The 23206-nt window shown below is 41.1% G+C and overlaps 1 protein-coding gene across 1 annotated transcript in view; it reads right to left on the bottom strand.

Annotated features, from left to right (window-relative positions):
* Window positions 1–1709: 1709 nt before the first annotated feature.
* CFAP58 (cilia and flagella associated protein 58) overlaps window positions 1710–23206 on the bottom strand; it is a 65750-nt gene continuing 44253 nt past the window's right edge. Inside the window, exons 16-18 of the mRNA XM_063435043.1 lie at window positions 8634–8753; window positions 4071–4204; window positions 1710–2133 (exon numbers count right to left, since the gene is read on the bottom strand). Coding sequence (XP_063291113.1) covers window positions 2013–2133; window positions 4071–4204; window positions 8634–8753 — 375 coding nt within the window. The 3' untranslated portion in view covers window positions 1710–2012. The remainder of the gene's footprint in view (window positions 2134–4070; window positions 4205–8633; window positions 8754–23206) is intronic.

Genomic DNA, 23206 nt, shown 5'->3' with positions numbered 1-23206 from the left:
TACGGCAGTGTCACGCCGTGTTGGGGTTGACTTGCCTGAAAGCAGAGAGTCACACTGGACCAGCACTCCTGTCCGCCCTGAACGCACAGGTGGATCAGTGGCTGACTCTGCACCAACAGGAGATCGGCAAAGTGGTTTGTGACAACGGAAGAAATTTGTTGGCGGCATTGAATTTGGGCAAGTTGACACATGTGCCGTGCATCACTTCATCTGCCTCTCTTCTTACCCAAATGCACCCATCACTCTGGAACAGGGTAAATCTGGACTCATCAGACCACAAGACCTTCTTCCATTTCTCCAGAGTCCAATCTTTATGCTTCCTAGCAAATTGAAGCCTCTTTTTCTGATTAACCTCATTGATTAGTGGTTTTCTTAAGGCTACACAGATGTTGAGTCCCAATCCCTTGAGTTCCTTTTGCATTGTGCGTGTGGAAATGCTCTTATTTTCACTATTAACCCCTTAAGTACACATGACATGTGTGACATGTCATGATTCCCTTTTATTCCAGAAGTTTGGTCCTTAAGGGGTTAAACATAGCTCTGTTGTTTTTCTACGATTTGATTTCACCAAACGTTAAGTGATCGCCGATCACGATCAATCAGGATTTTTTTCCGACCACATTTCTTCCTCGAAGACGATGGTTCCCCACTATCCTTCCAATTTTTAATAATGCATTCTTATCCCAATTTTAGTAGTTTCTGCAATCTCCTTAGATGTTTTCTCTGCTCTATGCATGCCAATGATTTGACCCTTCTCAAACAGACTAACATCTTTTCCACGACCACGGGATGTGTCTTTCGACATGGTTGTTTAAGAAATGAGAAGCTACACATTGCATCAGTTAGGGTTAAATACCTTGTTGCCAGCTGAAAGATAATCGCCCATGCAGTAACTATCCAATAGGAGGCTCTTACCTATTTGCTTAGTTAAATACAGGTGGCGACTTTTTTTTTGGCCAGGCAGTGTATATAGAGATATAATTTTTAATTAGTGGGGTAATAGCTTCTTGATCCAAGAAGATATCTGACTGCCATTCTGGGGTCAAGAATGAATTTTTCCCTAGTTTGTTGCAAAATTAGAAGCACTTCAGATTGTTTTTTCCCCTTCTTTTTGATCAAAAGCAAAAACAGATGTGAGAAAAGTTGAACTTGATGGACCCATGTCTCTTTTAAACTTTTTGTACTTTAGACCACTTTTTACAGCAGAATGCTTTGATAACTCCCACCAATGAATGGATACAGGCACCTACGTATGTTATGGCCTATGCAAAGAGGGAGTGCTTAACGATTCCTTTTAAGTTAAATATTCAGGGAATTTTACATCCTAATCATTTTGAAATCAGTAGCATTGGCATAGTAGTTACATGGAAGATTCTGCTCCATTATCACCTCTTCCCCTGCTATACTGCAGGACTCCTCTTGTGCGGCACCAAGTTTCAGGACATGGACAGCGCAGTGGAATGTGTTGCCACTTTATCAATAATGTATAATAATAATGGTTTACAATAGTTTTATAGAGCTTGTTATTTTGCAAGCTTACTTAGGAGACGTGAAATACAATTAACTTTCATTATAGATAATGAGGCATGCCTGTGAAAGGTTTTTGAAGCCCTACAGCAATTAACTTATTTAGAGAGGTGGTGGACATTTAGACATATGCAATGTCAAATTCAGTATGTGACTTTATATAGTAATAATGGCATTTAAAGTGACAGCAACCACCACCATGAATATAATGAAGGGTGACACAGGAAGCAGTATGCAAACATTATACACAGAATTCTTACAATGCACATATGAAAACATATAGGCAGCCATAACATCTTATGGCTGGAATAAAAACCCTGTACATTTACAAGAAAGATCTGGAGGCCCATTGTGCTGCAGGTGAACTCATGTGAACTTTACAATTACACAAACACATTTCTGATGGAGTTGGCTCTGGGAACTGACACTTTATTAACAGCCTCAAAATAATATTAAAAATGATACAAATCAGCACAATGTGAGATTTAGCTTGTGGTCTTTGTCATATGAGTGAGAGGGAACCCCCCTCCGGCAAAACGAGGGGCATCGATTCTCTGCAGTTGAAACACGGGTACATCAGACTCTGCCATGTTCCTCTGTTTCTCCCTAAAAAGAAAAAAAATTGTGCTAACATCAGTGCTCTAAGTTAGACATGGCTTTTGAACACAGTGACTACAGCTGATCTCTTACTCTGAGTTCTCCAACTCGAGAAGTGAACTATGACTCCCAAGATTCTTTGAATGAAATAGATAGGCAGAGAATCATGGGAGTTGTAGTTCAGCCACATCTGGTGGGCTAGAGTTTGGTGAACCCTGTGACTTAACTAATGCCAAACTAGCTATTTTGAATAAATAACCAAGATGGGTATTTTCACACAAAAAATTCCCAAAAAGGGTAAAACGTCAGAGCCTTTAAGGACTAATAAATCCTTTAGAGACTAGTTGGTTAATAGTTGTGACTGTAGAATCTGAGCTAATTCAGAAAAAGCAACATGTATTGGTTCTGTGGCAAAGCCTATTGTTTTTCCTTTGCAATTACTGTTTTTGTTCTCACATAGTGATCTGTCTGCTCCACAAGGATCATTAATTTCTGCTAATTATCCATCAACTGTTTATTGTAAGTAGATATTTTATTGCCTCAGCTGCTAAAAATTTGCCAATGTAATCATTATTTTAGGTTTTAGTTAAGCTCGATGCTGCCAGCATGACTCTTGTAGTTAGTACTGCCAATCCCAGTCCCAGAGTATAATACAGCTTGTGTACTCACTGTCACTAATCACAGCTTGTGTCTGCAGAACTGCTGATGTACTCAGTGCTAGCAATGTGCAGTTGGTGTACACGGCAGAGCTTATATACTCATTGCACCAATCACAGTGACACAGCTTCTACAATTCAACCAGGTACCGGGCAGCACTTCATTTCAATTTTCAGATCCTTCTCAGCCTAACACATCTGAGCTCCACCCTTACCCCCCTGCTTCTTGCTAGTGTAACCCACATCCATTTCTTTTCCCCAATTGTTATGCTTTCCATTCTGGTTGCATTTAATTACAGAAGGTTTACATGTTTTATTATATTGACCCAATCTGACTGTAACTGATTCTTAGTGAATGGTTAAGTGGTATACTGATCCTTTGTCTTACATCCTCTGTACTTGAATCATAAATGTACTCATTGATGACTGTATGTTACTAAAATGGATAAGAATGCTACAAAGGAAATGTTTGATAGATAAATAAATGAGACAAGTGCTCATCTTGCTCTTTAACTGTCATTGATAAAATGCTATAAGAGTGTATCTAATAAACGGATTTATATGAAAATATAGCAGTATTTTGTCAACCATTGGGATCTCAACAGAGAGAATATGAAAGCTTTGGATTGTTCTTATCCTTTTATAATGATAGTTTTAAGAGATGTTTCTATCCTTTTGTTCCCACACATGAAATAACCTGCCATAAAATATCAAATCTGCCACCGTCTGCATCTATTCACCTTCAATCAAGAAACAATTGCACATTGTTAATTTAGAATTGTGCGTGTAACAATGTATTGATAATTGCATTGTATATGTCTACTATTATCATTGCATAGGGCAATTATGTTTGTCTCATCCATTTCGAAATCCACTAACTTTACTTTACGCCATATTCTTGGGCCTTACTGTACAGATCTGCAGAATATGAGAAATATTTAAAAAATATTGGGGACTATGTTAAGAAAATGGTCAGATAGCGGACATAGATTGAAAGGTTCTTTAGTTTCAATTTATGCATGACAGATTTAGATTGGTGGATTTCATACTGGTGTCTTACATTCTTGAAGGTGGTTCTGTTCCCCCTGGAAATGTGGGGAACCAACAAAGCAGTTCGCTTTTTTAAGCCAAAAATAACTGATCTGGAAAAAGAGCTGCGTTTTGGAATATTTTTGCAACTACCTAGCAACACAAATAAAGTTTTATGGGTTTGAACATGAGAGAAGGGACACTGAATCATTAATTTCACAAGTCACATGTGCCTTGCATGTGACATTACGGGGAACATACTTGGACAGTTGTTCTTTGCGCTTCTGGTTCAGATATTTTTTCTTTATGTCCTGCAGCTCGTTGGCCAATCTCTCGATCTCATGCCTGTATTCCTCTGTCTGGGACTCATACATATGAATTTCTGATGAAAGAGCCTGTAAAGTAGCAATAATATTCAGTAAGGATTTAAAAGGAGGTTTTTACATCTTTGGCGTTAATATGCCCCTTTGAAAAGTAGCCATCGATACATCCATACAACATACCTCTATCAATGTATATGATCAATGTATATGATCCCTGCAGTGGCTCTTCCCTGTAATCCTCAATCAGTCCATCCATCTATCTGTCTACCTGTCTCTCTTGTTTTCTTGAAGAGCCACCTGACTGGTGAAATGTTCGTCAGGGCTCTGTTTTGCCAGTCTCATGCGTTTTTGACAGAGACATTGAAACCCATTTTGATACTAAGCTGGCCGGCTCGTGCTTTTTGACCAGCAGTTAGTATTTCCTTCCTGTTCTTTGTCTCTCTTCTATGAGATCAGTTACTTTGCACAATGTAGGGTGAGTGTATTCAGGATAGAGGAGTTGTCTCCTTGAGGTATATAAAACTAGGTGCCCTCAAAGACAAATATAGGGACACATATAGGGGACAAGCAGTGGTAGAGGGAATATTTTATTAATTATTCTTTGTATTCCTTTTTTCTTTTCTCTGACTGCATTGTTCTGCAATGTGTAAAGTGATCCTGTAGGCACCAAAACAACTTTAGCTTAATTAATCAGTTTTGGTGTATAGATGATGCTACTGCTGTATCACTGCTCAATTCTCTGCCATATAGGAGTTAAATCACTTTGTTTATACAGCCCTAGTCACACCTCCATGCATGTGGCATACAAAGCCTTCCTTAACACTTCCTGTAAAGTAATAGCTAATATTTAAACTTACTTTATTACACAGTCTGTTTAATTTCGAATTTCCTATCTACTGCTCTGTTAATAGCCTGCTAGATCTTGCAGGAGCCTCGTTTGTGTGATTCAAGTACAATCTACACAGCACAAGATAAAAACTTCTAAAGTGAGTTAACATGAAATTGCAACAGGGGTGATGTGGATTAGGCAGGGTAAGCGGAAATAAAAGTGATTTAACTCCAAAATGGCAGAGAATTGTGCAGTGAGACTGCAAAGGCATTATTTAAACACCAAAACTGCTTCATTAAGCGCAAGTTGTTTTGTGCCTATTGTATCCCTTTAACCTCCCTCCTACTCTCATCCTCTCCTATAAGACAATTTTGAGAGTTGTTGTCTTTCTCTATAAATATGTTAGGGTGACCCTTCTGAGTCTTTGATTTTCTCTTGAATAAGCATATATGTTTGCTTTGGAAAGAAAGAATAATGATGGATTTATGATTTACACAGAAGATCAGAACATTCAGGCCAGAAATATGTTTATGTTTCTTCCTATTCAACTCAGTGCGTGTGCTGGTTGTGCCTAGACTGAACTGGTTTGTAATGTCAATTGCTAAATATAATTTAAAAATAAATGGAACATTACATGAAAAAAACAGGTTAAAACAAGTTATAGGTGATTGAGGGACATGGATCTTTTATCTTTTTTTTGCAGAAGGGAAAGAATTATATCTAAAATGAAAGCTAAATACTATTAAAATATATATTTTTTGGGGTTTCTGTTAAACATAGCACTATTGAAAAAATATACATATAAAAGAACCAAAAAAAGGCAAAGGGCAGAGTGTGCAAGTATTAAGTGCTCTTGTATTCAAACCATGTACAAATTATAGGATTTGGAAGATTCACAAAGCTCCTATTTGAACAAATGAATGCATCCGCAAATTATCCTTTACTTGCTTTTTGTAGGTGAATGATAATTTGAATTATTATTTGCCCTCTAGCAGCGTAGGGTTAAAGGACCACTAAAGGCACCCAGACCACTTCAGCTCAATGAATTGGTCTGGGTGCCAGGTCCATCTAGTGTTAACACTGCAGCTGAAAACATAGCAGTTTCAGAGAAACTGCTATGGTTCACTGAGGGTTAATCAAGCCTCTAGTGGCTGACTCATTGAGGCTGCTTCCGCGATTCTCACTGTGAAAATCACAGTGAAAAGATGCTGGACGTCCATAGGAAAGCATTGAGTAATGCTTTCATATGGGCTGTTTTGTCTTGCCATGCATGCGCATTCGGATCTGACGTCGGCAGGGGGTGGAGAGTTCCCCAGCACAGAGGGAGCCCGGCACTGTAGAAAGGTAAGTGGCTGAAGAGGTTTTAATCCTTCAGCCCAGCGGGAGGGGGACCTAATGACCCCTTAGTTCCAGGAAAATAAGTTTGTTTTCCTGGCACTATAGTGCTCCTTTAACTCGGATATGCATAGGTAAACTATGTGGCAGCTGTCAGCGCTTGCTAAATAAAAAAGAATACATAAGACCCTTATATTACTATAATGGAGGTTTTAAACTAGATCTTTTAAACTAGCAACTGAGCAGCCATTGGGTGGGGGCAGGCTGTGGACAGTAATCAGGTGGGGGCATTGGGAAGTTTAAAACTTTCAATATAGCTATATGGGCGCTTCATTAGAGAAGTCTAGCACTTAACTCCTCATTCCCTACAACCTTCCGCTGCAGTCTCCCACGTACTCTGCTCCCTCCTCCCCTCCTATCCTCGGCAGTGCCATCTTAACAACATTATAGGCCCCCGGGCAAAGCAGTGCACTGGGGCCCTGCCTACCCACAACGCACAGGAATAAAAATTTTAATTATAGATAAAATTAACCTTATATTTATTAGTAACTCCAACAAATGCAATACATACATACAATACACACACAGACTGCTGAATATAGTCACAGACTGCTAAACACTTTCACACACCGACTGCTGAATACATACACACAGTCTGCTGAATACATACACACACACACACACACACACACACAGACTGCTGAATACACACACAGTCTGCTGAATACATACAGACTGTTGAATACACACACACTGCATTGAGGCGTGCAGTGTATGGGTTTGTGTGTACGGAGCTGATTGTGTGTGTGAGGGGTGCTGTGTTTGTGTGTGAGGAGAGCTGTGTGTGGGGGGAGGGGTGCTGTGTGTGAGTGTGTGGGGAGGGTGCTGTGTGTAAGGAGTGCTGTGTGTGTGTGTGTGTGTGTGTGTGTGCGCGAGGAGTGCTGTGTTTGTATGTTGCAGAGTTTGAGGGGTGAAGGAAGCAAATGTTTTTTTTTAATAATCCTATACATTAATAAAGTCTTCATCCCCCCCATCCCTTCTTCTTACCTTTGGTGAAGGAGTATAGGACACAGTCAGACCTGGTGGTCCGGTGGTGGTATATTCTATGTAGCCTGCAGCTCGTCTGACTGCATGCCCTCCTGCGCGCGGAATGCTGTGTGGAGCGTTGCCATGGTAACGAGCGGCAGCGGTCCACGCAGCCTGCTTGCGGGAAGAGCCATCTGCTTCCCAGATCCCTTCCCCTGCCTCCGTGTCCTCCCATCCTCTCTCCCCGACTGAAGGGCCTTTGGGCCAGTGAGGGAGAACGTTGATTTCCTCACCAGCCAGAGGCCATAAAACAGGGCCCGCACTCCATGGGCCAGCAGGGGATTTCAAAGGATCTCCCCAGTCGTCCGGGCCCGCTGGGCAGCGCAGTGGGGCCCCCGGGTAACTGCCCAGTGTGCCCATGGGGAAAGACGCCCCTGATCCTCGGGTACATTCTAATCACTGAAATCCCCTACTTTCTTTTCTGTATTTGTCCCTCATCCCTTTAGATTATGAGTTCATTTGGGCAGGACCGTCTTCACCTACTAAGTTTTGTTATAATGAAATGTTTGTATGGTTTCCTTTCGTACAGCGCTGCTCAATATCTAGGCTCAATATAAATAATTATAATTTTGGGTTATTGAGTTGCTTTTTATAATGTGGCAGCTGGATAGCAAGTGCCTGATTAGCCCTCGTAGCTGAGGGTTTTTTACCTATTTGCTCACTGTCTGCTAGTTCTACCTGAGAGCAAACAGTTTAGATTATTTTTTTTAAATCCAGAGCTAGATTCGAAGCATCTGGGGACAGATTTGAAGCATTCAGTTACAGATTTAGCTATCTGGGGATGTTTTGTCCTCCAGACCTAATTTAGGCTCAATTGCAAAATCAAGACATTGTTCGATAGCATGAATTTTGTCTGGATTTTGCAGTCCGAATGAGTCTGTATGCAACTGGATGGTTTTAGAGAATAACCCTGTATGTGTTAGATTCTATTATAAGCAAATTCCAGAGTTACTGGTCCCATATATTTTATGATTTTTCATAAACAAGTCATATTCTTTATCAGGGTTGGCCAAAAGGTAAATCCCCGGCTGCTGAGGAACTACAACTCCCATGAAGCTGTGTTGAGAGCTTCAAGGCTGGCAAAGCATCATGGTAGTCATAATTTTAAAACTGCCAGGGATTCACCTCTTGGCTTCCCCTCCTCTTTATGTATCCCTTATAGTACTGAGAGAGCATGCCGTCTCTTAGAGACAGCTGGCACACACTCCGCAGATCATATAATATCTCGTCATGGCCCTAGAAATCACTCACCTTTAGCTGCTTTGTCTTCTTACGCAAGGTCTGCTGATAGATCTGCAGCTGTTCTGCAGCTTCTGGGCCCGGCTGCCGAGCAAGAATATGCTTCAACTCCACATATAACTTCTCTTTCTCCTGCCAAACAGGGAGCACACAGATCAGGAAGCGGCACAGAACTTGGGAGGGATTTAGTGAGAGAAGGAAATACTCAAAGGACTACCGTAATTTATTCCCCTCTAAGCTGCGTGATGTTAAAAAGAAATGTTTTTAATGACTAAATACCATAAAATAGATACGAGAAACAGCTTTGTAAACGCTCCAGTTCCCTGAATCACTGTCAGATTTAAGGATTTCATTAATTGTGATGTCTTGACTCTAGCCTATTAGGCTTTAGACCCCAGATTAATCTAAATGGGAATGAATCCTGTCTAGTGATGCCACTGAATGTCCAGATCTATATGTGAATTACAAGCATTTTGCATTACTTCTGTCACCTTGGATTAACTGCAGAGAAAATCAGCGATATGGAAGCTGTATTTATTGAATACAAGTCATTCTCATTCTTTATTTTATTTATGATCTCCGCAATGTGAAAGCGGTTTTAATGAACCTTCCAGAGACACATCTAGAGTGAGCCCATGTGAAATAGCTAACACAATAAACATATTATTTCAAATTATGCATTTTCACAGGGAAGCCTAAAATGCTTGGATAGTTCTGTACGATTATCAAGTAAAATCACAGTAAAGGTTTAATACCTTAAGCAATTGCTGAGATTTGAAAAGAGAACTGAACTTTTTAAACACTCTAATTATTTTTTTTATTTTTTTTTTAAAGGTATATTTTAGATGTTTCTTTTTGCATTTTGAGAACAGTCCCACACCCCTTTGAAAAAAAAAAGATCTTAATTCCAAAGCTGGTACAGACTACTCATAGCATGCCAATCTTACAACGGTGAGATCATTAAGACTGATCATCTGTGTCCAATTAAAAGCACTATATATATACAGCACACATTCTAAATCCAATGCATCTCTATCAAAAGCATTGGATGCAAACTAGTTTGGGCCCTTGGGTCTGTATATTTTGCAACTTTAGCTTAATGAAGCAGCTTAGTTGTATAGGTCATGCCTATGAGGTTTCACTGCTCAATTCTCTACCATTTAGGAGTTAAATCACTTTTGTTTCTGTTTATGCACCCATAGCCACACCTCCCCTGGCTGTGACTAACTTTAATTGTTTGTTCTCCTGCTCTGTAAATTGATCTTTAATTACATACGGGAGGCTCCTGCAGGGCCTAGCAAGCTATTAGCAGAGCAGGAGATAATAAATTCTAAATTAAACAGAATTTGCAATAAAGGAAGTGTAAACAATAAATGATGTTTTACAGGAAGTGTTTAGGAAGTCTGTGAAAGTCACACGCAGGGAGGTGTGGCTAGGGCAGCATAAACAAAGTGATTTAACTCCTAAATGGCAGAGAATTGAGCAGTGAGACTGCAGGGGCATGATCAATACACCAAAACTGCTTTATTAAGCTCAAGTTGTTTTGGTAGCTATAGTGTCCCTTAAGCTAAAATAGCCAAGCTTGAAAATAGAATAGATAAGCTGGACAATTATTATACTTCGGCTATTTTCTACTAAAGAGCACAGTTCTTTTTCCGTTTCTTAGTTCTCTATAATTCCTGATTTAGTGAATAAATCCCAAGATGTCAAAAAAAATACAGAACAGCCAGCTATAACCAGAGATAAATTTACTTCAAAGGTTATTTTCCAATCGATTTAATCTGAATATAACCTGCATTTTTAGAAATGTTCATTAAACGCAGAGCAAGACCGGATGAAAGGGACAGGTTGCGCTTACTACTGTGAAAGCAACATAATGGATAAACTGAGACTTCCTCAGGCTATTTCAACTCAAAATAAGAGATTGCTGACAAAAATACTTACAGAGATCATACATTATGCTCTGCACTTCCTGTGTGAGCCAAAGCATTAAAATTATTTGTGAGATGTTTCTATTTTGTGAAAAATTCTGGCACCAGGAGAAGGAGGAATAAATAATGGAAAGACGTTGCTTTCACATACTGGAAATGAATTTTACCTTTGTTTTCGAAAATAACTTTGAACAATGAAGCGGAAATCGTTTGGTTTTAATGCTCTTACTTGTTACAGTCTTCTAAGTGTCCTTCAATATCACCCAGAATGAATTGCGAAGGTAAAAATCCATCAAACAAAACTTATGGTGAAGTATTGGCATCTCATTTGACATTTTTGAGTGTATGTCATGTGTGTCTCTACGTAGATGGACAGTAAAGGGTTTAAAAACGAGGAAAAGTATGAAGTAGATGTATTGGCGGATGAATGTGTTGATTTGATGAGTTCTGAAACTGTTAACTTGGTGCCTTCAGGTTCGCAGTTCCAAGAGCAAATCAAAAATATTGCTACCATTTACTTTCCAGGTGCATCTGGACTTAAGAAGGTAGAACACTGTTGATCGTCCCAGCAGTGCCTTGACTTGGCAGTCTAGTGTGCAGTCACACTGTAAGTGCCCAAGCTCTACCAAAATGATCTCTTGTTGGAGACGTGGGACTGGGTGGAGTGTCCTGTATAGTGCCGTACTGCGAAGCAATTAAAATCAGAGTAGTGGAAATGTTGGGTGACACAACACCCTTGCAGAATGTACTGTTACACTCTATTGTAAAGCACTATGGAATTTGTTGGCGCTATATAAATACAATAATAATAATAATAATGACAGCCCCCATAGCGGCTTATTAGAAGTTGATTCTTCAATATCTCCTTAATGCTACCAAATCTTTGGTGCCTGCTCTCTGGAAGCAGGATAGGGCCCCTGTGATTGAACAACGGATGGCAGAGGCATTGCAAGCACCATTGATAGGGAATACAGCTAAACATGTGGAGCAATGGCAGTCATGACTGGAGATTGTGGTGCTGAGGGATGCTGGACTGGGGGGGCGTGGAGGCTTAGTGAATGGAGGCATGCTTCTAACAATTCTATCTTTTCTACTCATTCCTTGCTCTTCCCTGAATCTTTCTTGTTACTTTCCTTTTGGCTTCTAATACTGTACCTTGTGGTGATGAGTGCAGAGGAATAGCAAAGTGCTGTGAGTCAGGATAAAAGATACGCTCTCTCTATGATACTGCTCTTGGGCTCGCTTGGGGTACGATATCAAGATTTTTGAAAGTCCTGCACCAACGGGACACAGGGGAGTAAGGTCTTGACACCACTTACTACGTAGTACATAGAAGCACAGTATTCAGTATCTCAGAACATGGCTGTTGTAAAGTCTGACTTCTGCAATACTCTGGGACCCCATCCATTGTGAAGAATTGTAACTGCCTTTTTATGTGCTCAACTATAAGGTATGTTCATTGTCAATGCATCGATATCCCTGCTAGAAATGTGTACCTTCTGACATATTGAGATGCTTCATTACAGCAGATTTGTAACTTACATGCCTTGTTGTGACCCTGCGTGGTTTACTAACTTGACAAATGCCTCAGGACCTGTGTGTCCATCACATACTGCAATTGCTTCTCATATTTCTTGTATTATCCTCAATAAAAGCTTTGATTTTCAACAAAATTCTTGATCTGTAAGAAACTGGATAATTGTTTCAAAGCAAATGTAATAAAGGGCTACTCCGAACACCGAAAGGACTTTTTCTCAATGAAGTCATTACGGCGTCTAGAGGTCATGGGCACCATCTTACCTTAAAGGGTTAAACTATTTTTGAACACATCAACCCCTCTCGATGATCCCATTCCTGCAGTCCCTGCCTCACTGCAGAAGCCAGTGATAGCCTGAGAGCATCAGTGAGCCCTTAAAACAACTTCATTGAGATGAAGTTGTTTTAAGGGCAGAAACTGGCTTTAACTCTTCGAAACCCACACTTGATTAAGACTTAGTCTTCAGAATCTTGAGACATCCATAGTAATAACTGTAGCAATATGAACGGCATAATATAGCTTTAAAAAGTAAATCAGTGACTATAGTTGGTTTGGAGGATTTGTTTTGATTCAGTTGGCTACAGTTCAGAGGTTAGTGAATAAACCCCACAGGTTTCTCATACTTCAAAAAAGACAGGGTATTGTTAAAGCACCATAACCACTACTTGCCACTGGGATATTATATATTTTTCTACCCATCCCAAAACCTCAGACCAGCCCCTTCTGCTCAGACTCAGACCCCCCTCAACATTAACCACTACATTCCTGGTAGAGATAGTGGTCGCTGGGTCACTACCTATATCATTTAATATAGCGCGACACAAATGAATAAGTTTTGAATAGGAAAGCAGGGTACTTACTGCAAACTGTAACAAATATAGTTAAACATAATCCACCCTTATGCAAAATACACAATAAACAAATGGATATCAGCTTCCCAGTATGAAAGAGCATCAACGAGAGAGCATTTTGGCAGAGCTTGGGCACTTACAGTGTGATTGCACACTAGACTGCCAATAAACGACCACAAATAAACAAAAGCCCTTTCTCAAGATAAGAGCAATGTGTATTTCATGAAAACCTTAATAATAGTGCCCGCTATCAGCAAAATGGGCAAGGGCACTCCCCGCGGTGACATCCAGTTTGGTGCAGAGGTGGAATAATAGACAATGCTGGCAAGGCGTGAATGCTTTGAAAGGGCATGGGACCTGTGCCAGACTGTTTAAAACAACACTTGCTGGGTGAAATGTGAATAGGGACAGTGAAATACAATGGTACATGTTTACACAGTGAGGGCCCAAAGCAGCTACTTGTTTGCCCCACTACGCTGCTCAAACAAACAGACAGAAAAAAATGACCTGAAAAAACGAAATAAAGCTTTGCTAGAGCTCCCCAGCCAGTGATTCAGCAGAAGCGCGGAGCCCATTTCTCTGTCTGCTGCCACAGCAGAAGCTTGGATGATAACCGCTCAATAGGGCACTGTGGGGTTTCCATTAAATACTTCTTCATAGAATACTGCTTGGCCTAAGCAAATAATCAGCCTCATTCATTGTAAATCTCAGGGAGACAGGGTCACAAGGCTGTTAATAGAAATGTGAAGCATCCTTATCACAATGTATACTATAATTAGAGAATACTGACTCATGTTATAGCCTTAGCGGGAAATGATGATGGGAGTTATAGCACCAGGATAATGAGAATTTCCAATCCTTGTAATATAAGGAGGGTTCAGAATGGACAATGAAAAAGGGAAAAAGTCTATCGAGGTGTAAAGGTTTACTGCTCTAATGAAAACTGAATGAGATATCATATGGACACAAAATGGGATGTGCACACATGTACTGAGCAGAAGAGAGCATAATAGAAGGACAGACAGACAAGTAATGGGAAACACAGACACTTGGGACATTTGGGAATAGAATCGGATAGTTATTAGCCTTCTCAGACAATTTATGGGGGACACCAAAAACTAGAGTGGTGTATGTACAATTATTAGGGTGCAAGGATGTAATGAGGAGAGGCACGGCCTGGATTTGGTTTGATTGAATCAATTTGCCAATTTACAGATAAAATCCATATGCAAGGGAGCTGATACAGGTACGGCCACAGGTTGCAAAGCAGGCATAACTAACCAAAATGAAATGCAAGAACAATTAATGCATTTTCCAAAACCCTACTATTGTTGAAAATACCTTAAAGTTTATATAATAACCAGGGCAGAATCCCACACTATTATTATGAACAAGGGGGTTAAAAGGCTCATATTAAGGGCTATATGTAAAATAAGTAAAACATTATTATGGGAGATTGCCTCTGAATTGTTTAAAATGATGATGATGGTGGTCCATGCAGTTTGCAAGGCGAACGTCAGGAGTGGAAAATTAATGAAAATGCTGCAAATAGCAGACAAATGGTGAATATCTCAAATGAAGATAAACGATATCAATCTGTGGCGGAGAAATGATCAATTCTTGGCTGCAGCTTGGCGGATTTTTTTAGTGGCTGCTGATGAATTCAGTCACTTACATGATAACATGCAATTCCGAATACTGATCTGCTGGGTGTGGGTAGTAATTTGTAAAGTGATCAATACTGCCCATGTCTTGTATGTACAAATTAGAACTATGAAGAATAACTCAGCGCCAAGCTGTAATCCTTGGGGACTTGCAATCTGGTGGATGACGGAAGGTCTCAGCTTAACGACGATTGATTACATTCGCACACAGGTTTCATGGCTGGAATCTACATACCTCATCCCTGTGAAACTCCCACATATTGTTAAAAGAATGGTAAAGAGTGAAGGTAAATTCTTCTCTAATGACTCAAAGTGGTCCTATCCTACACCGTATGCCACTGCTCTAAAAATGATTTGTATTTATTTCCTGTATTTCCTAATAGCATAAATAGTGTTCCCTTAATCAGACGGTTAAACTATTATTTCCTCTTCCCTGCACACTGGTATGCTAAGAATTAAACAGTTCATATCTTTACACCATATGTTCTGATTGGCTGCTGACATCACATGCTCTTTGCAGCCATTTATTTTTTTTTAAAAGAACACCCCAAGCACCATATCCAGTAGTTGTTATTGTGCCAGACGTTCCCTGGTGTTCTCCCAGTGCAAGTAATAAAACTGTTTAGGAATGATTTGCAGACTTGATGCATAATAGGCACCTGCATTGAGATAAGCCCGGCTGTGCATGGCCGCACTCAGAGGATCAGAGATGGACCTCCAGATGAGGTTATTGGAGCTTAGGTAAATTTCTTGCAGAAGTTTCCATCAGTAGAGGAGCTGGTGGTAGGTGCCTGTCAGACCCCAGGTAAGTTGTCAAACCATTCTTAAATGGTTGACTACTTACAGTGAGAGGGTACCAGAGAATTCCCAGGACCATAACTGCTGCTTGTAGTGTTCATTTCATCAGCAATTTTCACTAAAAGCAAATTAAAATCCAACTTCCAAAGTTCAGGATAAAACTGAATCTAAATCTTCCTAATAGAAATGCGACAAAAGAGAGTGAATGAAGAAGTCCCAAAATGTCAACAATATGCATAGGCATGGATCAACACAAATATATTGGAAATTATTAAATAAGCATATATGAGTTTGTGCGGAGATCAGAGTGTGGTTTGGAATCAATACAGAATAATGGTGAATGCTCTTTGGTTCATGTTTGTGATGAGGGATTATTATGTCCTTACTTGTCCTGCGTTCATTTGTGCTGCTATCAGGGCGTGCACTGAGATTGGTCTTTGCATCGTTAGTTTGCTCTGTGTGTGCAGACATGTTTGAGGGTACACAGATCACTGTAAACGTTCACCGTTTGTGTAGAAGGATGTGGGTGCATTCAAAATATCCCTGCCAAAATGGCTTGTTAAAGTGTTTAATGTCGCTTGTCACTGTAAGATGCAGCATTCAGAGGACAACGCCTTTACAGTACTAGTTTAGAATCACTGCTAGGGTTATGGGGTAACAAGTGCTAAAAGGTTTACAGCAATCAGGATACTTGGAGCTGTAACTCCTATTATTTTTTTGGTGCATAACGCTTGGCTGAGAGTAATAGGATTTACATAGCACATCATCTCTACAGGAAGTGTTGTACACTGATGTACCCTATACTGTAACAATGCTCTCCTAGCAGCGATTGTGCTCTATTACAGCATCACTATAATGATGCTCAACATTTGATGTTTTAAAAGGCTGCATTTTAAAACTGAATCTATCCATGTCCGGCGTTTGAAAAGGTCAGTGGGCCTGCACAGATCGATGTATTTGCGGAGACGGTTTGTGTGTACTCACAAGTTGCTGTGATTTAGAGATATTGGTGTATGTGCTGAGATCAATGCATGTGACTGTACAATGACTAATCTAAGATATGTGAAATAAACCTATATTGCCGTGCTTCGGATGCACCCATCTCATCTTTTAAGCTCTGTCGCCACCTAATGCACAGCCTGAGGTTTACACCCATTCAGAATAAATAAAGCAGAACTTCAAAAGGAATTTCTAAATCTCTAAGCAGCAATTACCCGACAAGCAGCAAAAGTGCTGTTCTGGCACTGTGTAGATCAGGCTATTCGGCCTCTGAACAGTTGTTGCACTTTAAACTTTTTCTTTTAACCTTGGTTTTAACCCTGGAGACTAGAGCTTTATTTTAGCCTCATTTGTAGTATATATAAGCATGTAGCATATCTCTCCTAATACAATACACAGCCTATTATACTGTTATTTCAGCTTTTCTATTCCAATTGTGGCCACAGCAAGGAATGTGCAGCCATGGCCCTCCAGATATTGCTGGACTACAATTCTCAAAATTCTGGCCGCAGATCTAGTCATCAACTGCTGGAGGGAAAAGATAGAATGGATGCTGGAATGTAATAAGCAATTATTGTCTCTCCCTACAGACTACAGTCCTACTTTAGCCAGGGTTCATATTTGGTTTCCCATTCCCCTAGGAGTCTTTCCTTGAATCTTCTAAATTATGTGTAACTAGGTCCTTGTTTTTCTCTTTAGCTTGATATAAATCTCACTTCCTTTCTCTGGCTTGATACCTCCATGTGTTATGCTTACCTGATTTGTAGTAGATCCTGTTCATATTTAATAGCCAGGACATAGGCACAGTAATAACCTAACACAGAGAACTGTAATAACTCAGTCAAAGGTCACTGTAATAACCCAGACACAGTTACAGTAACAACCCATCACAGGTAACTGTAATAACCCAGACATGGGTCACTGTAATAACCCAGACACGGGTCACTGAAATAACCCAGACACGGGTCACTGAAATAACCCAGACACGGGTCACTGAAATAACCCAGACACGGGTCACTGAAATAACCCAGACACGGGTCACTGAAATAACCCAGACACGGGTCACTGAAATAACCCAGACACGGGTCACTGAAATAACCCAGACACGGGTCACGGTAATAACCGAGACACAGTTACAGTAACAACCCATCACAGGTAACTGTAATGACCCAGACACGGGTCACTGAAATAACCCAGACACGGGTCACGGTAATAACCCAGACACGGGTCACGGTAATAACCCAGACACGGGTCACGGTAATAACCCAGACACGGGTCACAGTAACAGTAACAACCCATCACAGGTAACTGTAATGACCCAGACACGGGTCACTGAAAAAACCCAGACACGGGTCACTGAAATAACCCAGACACAGGTCACTGAAATAACCCAGACACGGGTCACTGAAATAACCCAGACACGGGTCACTGAAATAACCCAGACACGGGTCACTGTAATAACCCAGACACGGGTCACTGAAATAACCCAGACACGGGTCACTGTAATAACCCAGACACAGTTACAGTAACTGTAATGACCCAGACACGGGTCACTGAAATAACCCAGACACAGTTACAGTAACAACCCATCCCAGGTAACTGTAATGACCCAGACACGGGTCACTGAAATAACCCAGACACGTTTCACTGTAATAACCCAGGTGGGGCAGTATACTACCCTAGGAACAGGACACATTAATAACCCAGACATGGGTCACGGTAATAACCCAGACAGGGGCAGTATAATAACCCATATTGGTCAATAATATAAAAACAAGAGCCAGTGCAATGATACAGACAAGGGATAGTGTAATGATACAGGCATGGGATAGTGTAATGATACAGACAAGGGATAGAGTAATGATACAGACAAGGGATAGTGTAATGATACAGGCATGGGATAGAGTAATGATACAGACAAGGGATAGAGTAATGATACAAACAAGGGATAGTGTAATGATACAGACAAGGGATAGTGTAATGATACAGACAAGGGATAGAGTAATGATACAGACAAGGGATAGTGTAATGATACAGACATGGGATAGTGTAATGATACAGACAAGGGATAGTGTAATGATACAGGCATGGGATAGTGTAATGATACAGACATGGGATAGAGTAATGATACAGACATGGGATAGAGTAATGATACAGACATGGGATAGTGTAATGATACAGACATGGGATAGTGTAATGATACAGACAAGGGATAGTGTAATGATACAGGCATGGGATAGAGTAATGATACAGACAAGGGATAGAGTAATGATACAAACAAGGGATAGTGTAATGATACAGACAAGGGATAGTGTAATGATACAGACATGGGATAGTGTAATGATACAGACAAGGGATAGTGTAATGATACAGGCATGGGCTAGAGTAATGATACAGACAAGGGATAGAGTAATGATACAAACAAGGGATAGTGTAATGATACAGACAAGGGATAGTGTAATGATACAGGCATGGGATAGAGTAATGATACAGACAAGGGATAGTGTAATGATACAGGCATGGGATAGAGTAATGATACAGACAAGGGATAGAGTAATGATACAAACAAGGGATAGTGTAATGATACAGACAAGGGATAGTGTAATGATACAGGCATGGGATAGAGTAATGATACAGACAAGGGATAGTGTAATGATACAGACATGGGATAGTGTAATGATACAGACAAGGGATAGAGTAATGATACAGACAAGGGATAGAGTAATGATACAAACAAGGGATAGTGTAATGATACAGACAAGGGATAGTGTAATGATACAGACAAGGGATAGAGTAATGATACAGACAAGGGATAGTGTAATGATACAGACATGGGATAGTGTAATGATACAGACAAGGGATAGTGTAATGATACAGACAAGGGATAGAGTAATGATACAGACAAGGGATAGAGTAATGATACAGACAAGGGATAGAGTAATGATACAGACAAGGGATAGTGTAATGATACAGACAAGGGATAGAGTAATGATACAGACAAGGGATAGAGTAATGATACAGACATGGGATAGAGTAATGATACAGACATGGGATAGTTTAATGATACAGACATGGGATAGTGAATGATACAGACAAGGGATAGTGTAATGATACAGACATGGGATAGTGTAATGATACAGACAAGGGATAGTGTAATGATACAGACATGGGATAGTTTAATGATACAGACATGGGATAGTGTAATGATACAGGCATGGGATAGTGTAATGATACAGACAAGGGATAGTGTAATGATACAGACAAGGGATAGAGTAATGATACAGACAAGGGATAGTGTAATGATACAGACATGGGATAGAGTAATGATACAGACAAGGGATAGAGTAATGATACAGACAAGGGATAGAGTAATGATACAGACAAGGGATAGTGTAATGATACAGACAAGGGATAGAGTAATGAGACAGACAAGGGATAGTGCAATGATACAGACAAGGGATAGAGTAATGATACAGACATGGGATAGTGTAATGATACAGACAAGGGATAGTGTAATGATACAAACAAGGGATAGTGTAATGATACAGACAAGGGATAGTGTAATGATACAGACATGGGATAGTGTAATGATACAGACAAGGGATAGTGTAATGATACAGACAAGGGATAGAGTAATGATACAGACAAGGGATAGTGTAATGATACAGACATGGGATAGAGTAATGATACAGACAAGGGATAGAGTAATGATACAGACAAGGGGTAGAGTAATGATACAGACAAGGGATAGTGTAATGATACAGACAAGGGATAGAGTAATGAGACAGACAAGGGATAGAGTAATGAGACAGACAAGGGATAGAGTAATGATACAGACATGGGATAGTGTAATGATACAGACAAGGGATAGTGTAATGATACAAACAAGGGATAGTGTAATGATACAGACAAGGGATAGAGTAATGATACAGACATGGGATAGAGTAATGATACAGACATGGGATAGTGTAATTATACAGACATGGGATAGTGTAATGATACAGACAAGGGATAGTGTAATGATACAGACAAGGGATAGTGTAATGATACAGGCAAGGGATAGAGTAATGATACAGACATGGGATAGAGTAATGATACATACATGGGATAGTGTAATGATACAGACAAGGGATAGTGTAATGATACAGACAAGGGATAGTGTAATGATACAGACAAGGGATAGTGTAATGATACAGACAAGGGATAGTGTAATGATACAGACAAGGGATAGTGTAATGATACAGACAAGGGATAGTGTAATGATACAGACAAGGGATAGTGTAATGATACAGACAAGGGATAGTGTAATGATACAGACATGGGATAGAGTAATGATACAGACATGGGATAGTGTAATGATACAGGCATGGGATAGTGTAATGATACAGGCATGGGATAGTGTAATGATACAGGCATGGGATAGTGTAATGATACAGACATGGGATAGTGTAATGATACAGACATGGGATAGTGTAATGATACAGACATGGGATAGTGTAATGATACAGACAAGGGATAGAGTAATGATACAGACAAGGGATAGTGTATGTAGCGGAGAGCTGATTTCTCGCAGCTATTCTCCACTTTAGATCCAAGGGAGGCTCAGGAACAAGTCATTAGTAAATCCACAGCAGAGTTTCCAGCAGGTAAAAAGGTTCAGCGAAATCCCCACAGCACTCCCAATAACTGGACGACACACAGTTTCAGGAGTAGAACTGACAATCGTTTATTCCAAGGTTTCTTATAAAGCCTGCTCCCATGCAAGGGAGGGAACTACAGTAATTATGACAGTAACCAATACTATTCTTGTTACCTCCCACACATCTCCTCCCCTCAGAGTGAGTCATAATCCCCTTAAGTTGTACAGTACTTTACCCCAAACTTGGATGTACCCCTAAACCATCACATATCCTTAATATCAGGGTACCGCTAGGTAGCCCTGATCTGGGTGAATATAATATCCAAAATTCACCCAGATCGGACCAGGGGTTCGGTAGTTACAGGCAGGGGAAGTTTGACCGACCGCACACGAGTTGGTATCCGAAAAGGGTTCCACGAGAATGGGCCCTGCGGTCGGTCTCCGTTCGGCAGTTAAAACAGGCATTTATAATTGCCATCCACATTTACATTCACCTAGATAGTGATTCCCTCATTCGGTACTTTATTACTACCGAATGGGGATTCGTTATGTTTCTCCGTTCGGCAGTTACGGAGCTATGGAGGTCTCAGCGGTGTTTGGTTGTTTGAGTGTCCGATTTGAGTTCCAGGCACTCGACGACCAAACACCGCTGGGATTTTCATGCGTAAGATGGCCGCCGCCACGTGTACGCATGCCGAATGGCGGCCACCCAGATACAATGCTAATGAGCCGGTTAACTTGCGGTTGGAAGGAATGTGAACTTTAATAGCCGGCACACTTCTCTCTGGGGTGGTCCCTCCGTTCGGTAGTTTCCATAAGTATATAGTACGGATGGAAACTACCGAATACCATACAATTCACATAATACACACACGAATAGTAATTTCAACATAGGGAAAACATATACAAACACAGTCACACAGGCATTTTGCAGGACAGGCTCACTGCATTCCGCTACACTGCTCCCCCTTGCCCACAAGCCGGCATACACAGTCTGATCCCACACGGATCGGCTTGGGGATGACCGGGGTGCTCACGGATCATTTCTCCAGATCAGTTTGTCGCGACAACCCGTCGGCGTTTCCATTTTGCTTACCCGGGCGGTATTGAATGTTAAAGTCAAAAGGCTGCAGCGCCAAACTCCAGCGCAGCAGCCTGGCATTGTCCCCAGCCACCCGGTTCAGCCAGACTAACGGGTTGTGATCCGTGAGCAGCGAAAAAGCCTGTCCGTACAAGTAGGGTTGCAATTTCTTCAAGGCCCACACCACAGCCAGGCATTCCTTCTCGATGGCGGCGTAGCTTACTTCCCGGGGTAAAAGTTTGCGACTGATGTAAGCCACGGGATGTTCTCCGCCATCGGCCCCGACTTGGCTCAATACTGCCCCCAATCCAAACATAGAAGCGTCTGTGTGAACAAGAAAACGTTTAGTTGGATTGGGAGCGGCCAAGACAGGGGCATTAACAAGTGCATCTTTCAAGTGTTGGAATGCCTGCTCACACTCCGGGGTCCAGGTTACTTGGCGGGGAAGGTTTTTACGTGTCAGGTCCGTGAGGGGTTTGGCCAGGGCACTATAATTGGGGACAAATTTCCGGTAATACCCTGCAGTCCCTAGGAAGGCTAACACCTGGGTTTTAGTTGTCGGGGTAGGCCACTGTGATACTGCCTCTACTTTGGCGGGTTCCGGCTTCTGCTTACCACAGCCCACTCTGTGGCCCAGGTACTGTACCTCGGCCATCCCAATACTACATTTAGCTGGTTTTAGGGTCAAACCAGCCTCCCGGATCCTGTCTAGAACCGCTCCTATATGGGCCAAGTGTTCCTGCCAGGTATCGCTAAATATGGCAATATCATCGAGATATGCGCAGGTATAGTCTTGGAACCCATCTAGGAGGCGGTCCACCATCCGCTGGAAGGTAGCCGGCGCGTTTTTCATCCCAAACGGCATGACCTTAAATTGGCACAGGCCGAATGGGGTGACAAAGGCGGACTTAGGGATGGCTTCCGGGGCTAAGGGAATCTGCCAATACCCTTTGCACAGATCAATCGTGGTAAGGTATTGTCCCCTGGCCATCCGGTCTAGTAATTCATCGATCCTAGGCATCGGGTATGCGTCGGATACGGTCTTCTCATTCAGTCTCCTGTAGTCCACGCAAAAGCGGGTCGTG

Source organism: Pelobates fuscus, chromosome 10 (genome assembly GCF_036172605.1).
Source record: "Pelobates fuscus isolate aPelFus1 chromosome 10, aPelFus1.pri, whole genome shotgun sequence".
NCBI classification, from domain to species: domain Eukaryota; kingdom Metazoa; phylum Chordata; class Amphibia; order Anura; family Pelobatidae; genus Pelobates; species Pelobates fuscus.
This window is presented reverse-complemented; position numbering and strand designations above follow the sequence as displayed.